Consider the following 11,363-nt stretch of genomic DNA (forward strand, 5'->3'; position numbering starts at 1 on the left):
AAACATTTTGTGCTACAGAGGAGGAAATGTCAAATGCACAACCTTATTTAGAGTAGTCTGGGTGGCATGCACAGCTCCTGATGTGCCATGCATGCAACAAAAAATATTTTACCACCCCTTGCAGTGCAACCTGCTTTCCTTGGCTACAAAATATGCACCTGGGTAAAATTTGCATGTAACGTTAAATTGGCTCCAAAGTGCCTTGCTTAGCAATGCTAATATGCATGCAGCAAAAATGGTGCATTTGTATGTTTATTTTGAATTGCATATATATCACAATTCAAAATAAACATGTAAATGCACGCTTTCGAAGCTTGATAATAAATATGTATATAATTGCCATTCTGTACAGAGGAAGGATGAGACTCTGATCACTTTTATTACTTGTTTTGTACTGACCTCTAGGGTAATGAGCTGCCTCTGCCACAGCCAAACTAAGAAACTAGTCACTGGTTTTGTTCTTTGCAAAAGCAAGACTGGGCTGCACACTGAAGTTTACACCAGCTGCAGTGATGTCACACAACTGAAATTATTAGTGCTTTGGATGGGGGGAAATCTATCTGGGCTGCTCCTCTGTAATGGACTTTCTCTGTTATCTGCAAATATCTGGTATTGTGACCAGTAACATGATTCCAAGTCTCGCCTCCGCTCCCGCGGGGGAGTTGGTATAATCCGATTTGTAAGATGGCCTCCTGCATTTGTAGTGTCTGGCACTCTCTGACTAAAGGCAGTGCATCAAGCGCAGTTCTGAGTGACTGTTAGTAAGCCGCTGTGACTAACTTATAACTGCCAGAGCAGTTTCTGTGTGGCGCGTCCTATGCCCCTCCTGTAGGAGCTGGGACTCTGTAATGGAAGTCTTTCCACTACCTACCCAGCAAGTGTATGTTTCTTAGTTTGTAAAGTAGTAATTAAAATAAATAAAATAAAAATCATCCAAAAAAAATTGTAGCTGCAGAGCAGCCACAGTAAGCTCAGCTCCTTGTACACTTAAAACACACTGAGGCTACAGGAGGTTGCAGAGGGGAGGAGTACTGTCAGCAAGTTATTAAACAAATTATTTAACTAGTTACTTGCCAACTCCAAGCTTCCCGCATACAACCCCATGTTAGCAGGGTCCCCCAGATGGAATCAGAAAACAAATTTATGGTAAGTATAAAAATCCTCTTTTCTTTCCTTTTCTGCGGGGCTTGGTTAAACATAAACTGGGGCCTTACAGGAGAGGTAAGGAGCTATGGTCAGCTCTTAACAAGTTTTAAAGTGCCGTATGCCTGGTTTCCTACACTATACCCCAATGTTCCCGATGTCCTCCAATGGACTAAGAGAAAAGAATTTAACATAAGTGTAAAAATACCATTTTTTTTTCTTTCCAAATGCTAGTAAACCTATGGGCTCTCCATTTGCTGTACTCTCCAAACTGCAGCATTTGGAGAATGTTGAAAGAGAGCGTGGTTTATACCAGTTGTCAGGAAGCATGGAGCGCCAAAACCCAGATTTTTACTTTTCCCTTCCAAATGTTATTTCGGATTTGAGTGAGGGTCAAATAAGCAGGAAATACTGAGGAATCCAAGTGTAGGTAGTGCTCTGGACTTACTTACCTTTCTAATTCAGAAGCAGTGATAGGCAGCCTCATATGGTGCCCCCCTCTAACCTTCAAAACGGCCGCACATCACCCTTAATCTCAGTGATAGGTTAAACAATACATTTAATAAAAGAAAGAGACATCTGTAGCAACATATCAGCTGGCATTTTAAACAAGTGTTACAAGCTGTAACAAACACATCTGATATTAAAGCAGGAAGGTGCTGTGGGGCGCAGGTGAAGCCTGACCTGTTGCCCATCATCACATTAAACCATGTGAGCAAACAGGTATATTGCACTTTTGAGTGTGATCACAAAAAATAACCTCCACTGTGCTATTTGGTCATAAATGACACCCAGATAGTTACAGGGATACTTATAAAGGATTTCATTTTAGTTTAAGTCAATCAGGAAGGCTTATGTTTATTTCTTTTTGTTTTCATGTTCTATGGTAACCTCTTTGTACAAGCCTTAGAAATAAAAACAGGCTGAAACACATAGTTTATCTACTGTGTCTTAGTTACTGACATGGCCACTACCCCGAAACTGAAAAGTTTATCCAATATGAAAAAGTATTTTGCAGGAAAGTAAATGCCTGTTGCACATTAATAAGTCAAGGCATGTGAGTTACTGAACCAAACAGTATCCAGGGAATACAGATTGAACTCATGTAGGTGCTCATTAATAAGTAAGTGACATAATACTCCTTAAAGTTATATGAACAATAAGAGGGAAAACTAATTTGTGGTGAAAATAATTATAATAATTTGTGATACAAATCAAATATCACTCCCTTTAGATCATACAATGGTGGCAGCCATCCTTAAAATCACCTTGTTTTTTCAGTAAATGCACACAGTTTAATTGTGATGTAATATTAGTGGTGAGCAGCCGCGTCCAATTGATAGTAAAATGGGAGCTTATCTGAATTTGTAAAGGTCGCCCAATGTCAAGTATACCTTCACGAGTCCTCAAGAAATAGAGATCAAATATAGTGTAGTATATGCAAGAAAACATGGATACTCTGCACTCCCCACACACATACACTATTAATGATGTTCTAACTGCTTTTCTATAGTATAAACAAGGAATTTTAGTTCCACATATTTGCAATATATGTTAAGCTGACCAACTCACACCTTGCCAGTTTTATCTGGGTTGAAGCTTACCAACATACAGCTTTTAAAGGCAAATATACCCCCAGTGCTAGCAGCCTTGGGACACCTAGGGACTTTCTTGAAGGTTAAAGTCTTTCCCTCTCCCTCTGACATGGTGATATTATCTTTCCCATCTACTTCATAAAAGTAGACCTGTTGAATATTGTGTAGGCAGAGTCTTAGAGAAGTGGACAAAGCTTTGCTTACTTCTGTTTGGAATGGTCATCAACAGGGTGGGGAAAAGGGCAGAAGACTGAATTTGAGCGATAGTCTGGTATAACAGAAATGCTCCATCCATCTTTTGTGACATCTGTTATGGAAAGTCACAGCAGCACTAGACTACTGCTTTATACATGAACATTGTAAATATTTGTGTTTAGATGTCTTTGAAAATGACCTGATATGTGCTATTATACAGCTGAGTGCTACTGACTATTGACCCCTCTCTCCGACATTATGATGTACTTAGCATACACATAGGTGTATTTGCACAAACAATAAAATAAAACAAACTGCAAGGTGTATCTGTATTTTCACATCTTTGTAAATGATCCTTTTTGAACCTTGTATTTACACTTTAGATGTTCTTCCAGTAGGGTTAGAATGGTTAGGGTTATAAATAATCTGCTATTTGGGGGGTATATTTACTAAACTACGGTATTGAAAAAGTGGAGATGTTGCCTATAGCAACCAATCAGATTCTAGCTGTCATTTTGTAGAATGTACTAAATAAATGATAAGTAGAATCTGATTTGTTACTACAGGCAACATCTCCACTTTTTCAAATCCAGAGTTTAGTAAATATACCCCCTGGTCTCATTTCAAGATTGATCTCTGACCTCACATTCATTGTGATGCATAACTGGACAAAAATAACTCAGCTGTGCTTGACATAACATTTGTTTTACTGACAGAATGCGTGACAACCGACAACATGGCTTGGATATAGCAAACATGGATTCGATTGCATTTGCTATTTACCTTTTTTTTTTTACTTCCTGGTATTGTGTACCAGTGATAAGTGATTCACAACTGTCATTGACTTGGCAGCTAGGATAAAACATAGCATAGATAAACTGATTACTGGTGCAAACTTGGGTGTGAATATCATTGAAAAGTACACGTTTTGTAATTTTCTGCAAATCTATTCTGGCTGTTTGATGTGCTACCGCCTTGTAAACATAATAGCATTAAGCACTGGGATATGAATATAATTATAGATCCATTTTAAAACTATTCTGAATACATAAAACATGAATGAGTTGAAAATGTGTGTCCGCAGAATGTGAAAACTAATGAAGTTTTATTGTTTTGTTTTAGGGGACTGTGAGCGGACATTTAACCCCACAGTTTACCGTACTCCTGCTCATTATAACCACCTCATGACATCAGTCACCTCACTCACTGGAGACAATGGTTTTGAGATTGTGATGTCCAAGTCTGTGCAGACATATATAAAGGTGAGAACATCTTCCACTAGTATATTTGCTTCAATATCACACCACACAACTCCAATCTTCTGCTTTAAGGTGACACCACATACCACAGTATTGCTGTTCTGCACAACCACTAAACAATCTGATCAGTAAGGGATTTGGCCACACACATGGCTATTTAAACTGGTTGTTCAAGTGATTTGCTGAACATCCAGATCACAGTGGTTTTCATAGTCACTTCTTCTTCTTCTTCCATGTTAAACAATGGCCCCACATACACAGCAATAGGGAATTCTCAGCAGAACACATTTTGTACCATTCCTGTTTAAATTTGATTTCGATCATATGTAGTGTTTCCTTTGGAGCTATTAGAAGGGAATTATTTAGTTTCAATGAAACTTAGGCTCAACAGTACAAAGATGTGAAAAGTTGTTTAGTTAACTTTGATTACAAGTTATCAGACTGGTACCAGTATCAAGAACCAGTGGAAGAGATCATAGGCAATATACGGATAACGTTCAAGACCTTTATTGGGAGGGTGCCAGGGCTCCTGTGTCCACCTGAGAGATTTCAAATAACTTTAGTTTAGACAGGTCCTTATTATACTGATAATAAGACCCTGTAGATGGCAGTATTATGCTGCTCAAGTGTGCAATGTGTGATCATTACACAAGGTAGATGGCAACAGTGCTACCCCGAAGTACATAGTAACGATTAATCTAATGCTTATTATCATGTAAGGGCAGAGCCTGTCTGGAACAGTCCTTTCCCGCAGTCACATACTAGTGTTATCATGTACTGACTTGGTATGCACAATTGAATCATGGTTTTAGTAAACTTTCTCTGGCACTTTCTAACACTGACATTGTTTAATGAGAACAAAATATAATATAATGTGTATGATAAAAGGTATGGTGAAGCCTTGAAAAGATGTGGTAAAGTGTTGACTTATAATCTGTATGTATTTGAAAAGAGATATAAACGTAATGCAATGGACGTACTTCTGTGTTGATCAGATTGCTCTGCATTAACCATCCAAAATCACATGTGCATAAGTGTGTTCTCCTTTGTATTTCAGCTTACTATTCCACTCCTTTTCTTCATCTATGTCTCTTCCAATAGCCTTCTATTCTGTTTGCTTTCTCCTTTGTATTTCTTTCCTACCTTTTTATCTCTCGTCTCTCCTTCCAACACTCCCAAGTTATGTCTATATGAGATGTATTTCTTTTTGGAGCATATTAAAGCTTTGTCGCTTCAGATACACTTCTAAAATGCCTTTCTATTCACTTAAAAAAAATTTTTTTTAATAAAAACAAAATGACAAAAGAAATCACCAACAAACCCAAAATGAGGGTTTTTTCTTTAGAAAATGCCACGGACTCCAGATACAGGTCTGTCAAATGTCCACTCACCTAGGTGTATTAACCTGAAGAAAAAATGGCTCTAGCATTTCTCAAAAACAGGTGGATGGGGGGAAATATTTGTCTGGACATAGCATTAATCCCTTTCGACACAAGGCACACGTTGACACATTTAGAGGTTTATGTAAGAAGTCTGTGCCTTCTATTATTTTTTTTATTACATGCCAACGTGTTAAACTTCCGTTACTAGCGGTAATGTTTCTTCGGTATGTTACTGTTATCTATTTTTTGTATTACAGTCTTAATACTGTTTCATCCTCATTCTTTTCTCTTCCTATTTTATAATAACTGCCTTCTTCACTCTATGTGTTTAGATAAAGAAGAATCAAAACCAGGTGTGCTGGATGTTGCAGAAGGTCCTTCGGGCTCCTGAAGGTCACCAGGGTTATGTGACATTTCAGCAGTTCTTGGATAACCACCAGTATTCCCGTAGAGGAATCCTCAGATATGAGAAGATATTTGGGGAGGGCTTTGTGAGCACAGGAGGGCTGGAAACCACTAAGGTGAGTTCTGTGTAGAAGAGTAATGTGAGGGCTGGTGCGGTGGACTGTATAATATGGGTACAGATGTCATCAAAACTGTATGACCATAATTAAATGTTTTCCTACAAAATTCTGATTTCTGCATTTATTCCATTTAATCTCTCTCAGGAGTTTATCTCTATGTTAAACCTTGTTCCTGGTCAACGAGTCATTGATGTCGGCTGTGGCATTGGTGGAGGAGACTTCTATATGGCCAAGGTACAGCCACATTGTTTTATTTAATGATCAACTCAGGGTGGACTTTTACCATTGAAAGCCATTTCCCAGTAGCAAAAACTGACAGGTCCACTATGACACATTTCAAATGTGTATATATGTTATATGAAGAGATATAAAAGAGAGTAAAACTGGTTTGTAACAGTCAGCGCATGATATGTATTTTATGTTTAACAAAAATCAAAGCATGTAGCACCATCTTATCACTGGATCCAACATAATGAAACTGGAGACCATTATTTCAAGTAGTTTAATCTCTATTATGTATGAAGCTACTGGTTTGAGCAGCTGTCTTTGCCAAATATACCACTTGTCACAACAGCTATGGGTAGTAATTAATAATACTGATACGTAGTAAACCTAGCTTGCAGATGCACGGTGTGAAGTGGCTGCTTTGCATTTTTCATGGTTATCAAAACAAATTCATGTGGATTTACAAAGTGGTTGGAAAGGCCAGGAGGATTATGGAATTCATTTTTGCCATGACCGTGAGAAAGGCTCCATGCCCCAGTGTTGTCTTGTAAAAAGGGTTATAAACAGGTTATAATCGGATAAATTAAGAAACAAAAACCTGAACCTAAAGATATTTAATTGAGCCGTGGTGAGGTTACTACACTCTGCCATAGACATGATTATTTTTTTAACATTTTTAGAACAAATATTTGGCTTTATATACAACATTTCAGTTGAGTCACATATGCTTGTGCTTCTTTTTTTCTTCATAGATGTACGGGGTAGAAGTCCTGGGGATGGACCTGTCGTCTAACATGGTGGAGATTGCCATGGAGAGAGGCATCAAGGAGAAGACTCCTACGGTTAGTGATTTAATTCACTATGGTCAGGGTCTATCATCTAGTGAAATCTATGCATTGAATTCATATAATTATGCATTATATATTCATGAACTACTTAAGCCATGCTCTGATTTCACGCCTTAGTATACTTAACTGACACATCTGATCCCACTTTTTTATGTTACAGTAGATACAACCTATCCTTCCTTCCACAGGTACAGTTTGAAATTGGAGATGCCACACGGCGAATCTTCCCTGAGGCATCATTTGATGTGTTGTACAGCAGAGACACCATCCTACACATCAATGACAAGGGTGCCCTCTTCAAGAGGTTCTATGTAAGGCATTGAAAAGTTGAATGTTTTCATAATATGCACTGTTAAGGAAAGTTAATGTATTACAGTAGCAGCATTTTCGATGGTTTTATTTTCATCCTTTCTCTAACTCTGGTATTTCTCTTCATCTTACAACCTTCTATTTCCACCAAGCTTCCACTACTTTTGTTTTGCTCAAAACACATTTTTCTGTTTGTTTCTTTACCAGTCCTGGCTGAAACCTGGAGGGAAACTCCTCATCACAGATTATTGTTGTGGAGAACGCCCCTGGTCTCCAGCGTTTCAGGAGTATGTGCAACAGAGAGGATATATTCTGTATACACCTGAGGAGTATGGACAGGTACTGTGTCTGACTGTACACAGCTTGTGTGTGAGGAGAAATTGATATATACTGGTTCCCCTGTTACGGTTTAGTAAATATACCCCTCTGTCTGTACTTAACTACAGATGTTAGTATTGTAGTGTATATACACCACGATATGACAGCTGTCAACCTTTAAATGTTTGGATATTGAATTCTGAAACGGCAAGTGTTCCATTTCCTATGAACACTATCGGAGCTCTGTGCAGGTTTTGCAGGTTGAGCTCCCATAATTTTGAAATGGAAAACTGTGACAGCCATATGAATATATGTTTATTCTTGTTAAAATCTACCCTATGCTTGTGGGTGCCAAATATGGTTAAACAGGTGTAGGGAACATATCCTCCCTAATCTTATTTATTTGGACAAGAATGATGGGAATATAACCATTGTGGGAAAAGGGACTTTCCTTGGAGAAAACCAATATACAAGGAAGCCCCACTAGACCAAACTTAATTTATGCAATGCTTCAGTTACACTGAGAAAACCTTTTGAATCACTTTACCTTAGTGAATTACATAGATTTTCCTACATAACTCCACATCTTCCATAGACAACAATCAAACAGTGCTATCCTGTGGTAGATAATTAGTAAGCTCAACTGGGACAGGGACTGAATTAATGAATGAACATTCTCTGACTGTTAAATGTTGCGTAATAAATTGGCACTTTATAAATAGGGGATAATAGTGTTGCCCATTTTAGTGTTTTGGGCCTGGGGAAGCGGATTCCAGACATCTGAATCCCCCCCTCTACTTGTTCACCAAAGCTACGTCCACAGAGAATGTATTAAAGTGGGGTCTGCATTAATTATTTCCACTACTCACTCTCTCCAGTCATGATATTATAAGACATAGTAGCACAATATGCTGAATGTGCTGTATGTCTGTAGCATTTATCATAGTTTTGCAGTGTTTTGTGCAATTGATATACTGATACTGTTAGACCTTTCTGGTGATGTCCTAATTGTGTGAGGATTGACAGTCTATTTTGCCTCCCAGCAGTTCTTACAAAAAGTTGGTTTTGTGAAAGTTCAAGCTCAGGATCGGACAGAACAATTTGTAAATTTTCTGAACATGGAACTTACACGGACACAAGAGATAAAGCAGGAATTCCTAGAGGTAAAATCCTTAAAAAATACAAATTTAATTATTTATAGGACACTCTGCTGTGTTTGAAATCTCACTCTATATTTTCTCTACTCTAGAGTTTTTCTGAAGAGGATTACAACTACATTATTGATGGTTGGAAAGAAAAACTTCATCGCTGTAGTCTTGGAGACCAACGCTGGGGCCTGTTCTATGCTGAGAAACCCCAGGACATCATCTCATAACTACTCACTTCTTTCATCTGAGCCACAAACACTAACCTCAAGTTTTTTTTATATTAAGATGTTTCTATGTTTATATTGTAGTCTGAAAACAATTGTCAGTTCGGCGGCATATATCTCTATGTTTTTCTTAAAATGCTCAGTGTTAATACCTTGACACAACTTTATTACGTTCCTTGTTAAATTTTCCACGATACTAAATAAAAATAACCACACGGACACAGTATGTATATTTGGTAAAAGGGGTCGCAGTTTATTAAATGAAGATTTTGAACTGTCATGGCGGAGAGAGCAACGCAGTCAGCTAACAACCAATCTTGAAACCAATACAGTTGTAAACCTCACTTACCACTGTTCCAAGACTTTACGAATCCCAAGTCTTTACATTGGCCGGAGCTAAACTTGGTGTCATCGCAACTGCCCCCCTCTGGACTCACAATAACCCGCCCGCCCAAAGGCGCGCCAAGGGAACCTCCGCTCAAGAGGACCAAAAGTCGGGGTTGCTGCGAAAGGGACAGCAACGTGCGGCCATTAAACGGTAGCACCTTCGATTAGTCACTGACTGCACTGCTCTCCTACCAAACTGCGCCTTGTCATAAGAAAAAATAATTAATCAGTAACAAAACTACAACTGTTCAGGGAGGGAGGGGGGTATCCGCAGACCAGGAACCAAGAGAGAGCCAGCCCACCCACACAGTGTGATTTATCCCTTTATCAGCCCCTCCCCCTTCTAACTACGATTGGCTGGCAGTGATAATAATTTAACTCTTAAGGGCTCGTGTTGTCAACTACAGCACAATATTTTAATTGCCCTCAGCTTAAGGCTTCATTTTAACTAAAATGCTCAGTGTTAATACCTTGACACAACTTTATTACGTTCCTTGTTAAATTTTCCACGATACTAAATAAAAATAACCACACGGACACAGTATGTATATTTGGTATAAGGGGTCGCAGTTTATTAAATGAAGATTTTGAACTGTCATGGCGGAGAGAGCAACGCAGTCAGCTAACAACCAATCTTGAAACCAATACAGTTGTAAACCTCACTTACCACTGTTCCAAGAATTTACGAATCCCAAGTCTTTACATTGGCCGGAGCTAAACTTGGCGTCATCGCAACTGCCCCCCTCTGGACTCAAAATGACGTGCCCGTCCAAAGGCGCGCCAAGGGACCCTCCGCCCAAGAGTCGGGCTGCTGCGAAAGGGACAGCAACGTGCGGCCATTAAACGATAGCACCTTCGATTAGTCACTGACTGCACTGCTCTCCTACCAAACTGCGCCTGTCATAAGAAAAAAGAATTAGTAACGTAACTACAACTGTTCAGGGAGGGAGGGGGGTATCCGCAGACCAGGAACCAAGAGAGAGCCAGCCCACCCACACAGTCTGATTTATCCCTTTATCAGCCCCTCCCCCTTCTAACTACGATTGGCTGGCAGTGATAATAATTTAACTCTTAAGGGCACCGTGTTGTCAACTATAAAACGATATTTTAATTGCCCTCAGCTTAAGGCTTCACTTTAACTTCTATCTACAACTTCCTGAGGCACTGCACAATAGGAGTACAATTGTCTTAAGGGTACGTCCAGAGATTTTCTTTTTTGGATGTTATATGATGTTGAAAAAAAAAAGGGTGCGCTTCTTTAAATTAATGAAATGTGTACAAGGGAATAAAACAATTTGAGACAGCAGCCAAGGACAATTGAGACCAAAGTACATGTGCAAACAAAAGAAAAATATTGTCCAGCGCTCAGAAAAAAGCAATATATAAAAATCACTATGTGTCAGCATATATATAAAGGAGAATTTTGTGCACAATATAGCTATATTGGGATAAGGCTCATATGTGGGTTCAACAGATCATCAACAATGGTTATTCATAAGAATTCAGTTAGATGTCTCCCAGGGACAAGTTCTTAATATCGTACACCCCAAAGGAGTGAGAAGAAAGAACAGCATTGATAGAAAATATATCTCTTGAGGAAGTTCCCATCCCAGAAGAAGGAAGCACATCAGAAATTTATAATTTTTAGTCAGCACTTCCAGTTTAAAAGTCTAGGAGTACTTTTAGCCCTAGTAGTAGTAGTATTGTAGTTTTAGTACTGCATCCAAGAGTGCATGGGATCTAGATTACACTTACTTGGAAGATATTTTAGTAAATGGAAAGTGAAATTCCAAGTACTGGAAAACC

At 38.8% G+C, this 11,363-nt stretch overlaps 1 protein-coding gene across 4 annotated transcripts in view; it reads left to right on the forward strand.

The window, feature by feature from the left end:
• The window catches only part of LOC142104163 (uncharacterized), a 40,868-nt gene extending 31,479 nt beyond the window's left edge, over positions 1–9,389 (forward strand). For 3 of the 4 annotated variants that reach the window (XM_075188678.1, XM_075188679.1, XM_075188677.1), the window contains exons 5-12: positions 4,056–4,195; positions 5,907–6,095; positions 6,243–6,332; positions 7,076–7,165; positions 7,360–7,482; positions 7,688–7,819; positions 8,842–8,961; positions 9,048–9,389. In XM_075188678.1, coding sequence (XP_075044779.1) covers positions 4,056–4,195; positions 5,907–6,095; positions 6,243–6,332; positions 7,076–7,165; positions 7,360–7,482; positions 7,688–7,819; positions 8,842–8,961; positions 9,048–9,173 — 1,010 coding nt within the window. In that variant the 3' untranslated portion in view covers positions 9,174–9,389. The remainder of the gene's footprint in view (positions 1–4,055; positions 4,196–5,906; positions 6,096–6,242; positions 6,333–7,075; positions 7,166–7,359; positions 7,483–7,687; positions 7,820–8,841; positions 8,962–9,047) is intronic. The other variant, XM_075188676.1, reaches the window with a different exon arrangement.
• Positions 9,390–11,363: the final 1,974 nt, after the last annotated feature.

This window comes from Mixophyes fleayi, chromosome 10 (assembly GCF_038048845.1).
Source record: "Mixophyes fleayi isolate aMixFle1 chromosome 10, aMixFle1.hap1, whole genome shotgun sequence".
Taxonomy (NCBI): Eukaryota; Metazoa; Chordata; class Amphibia; order Anura; family Limnodynastidae; genus Mixophyes; species Mixophyes fleayi.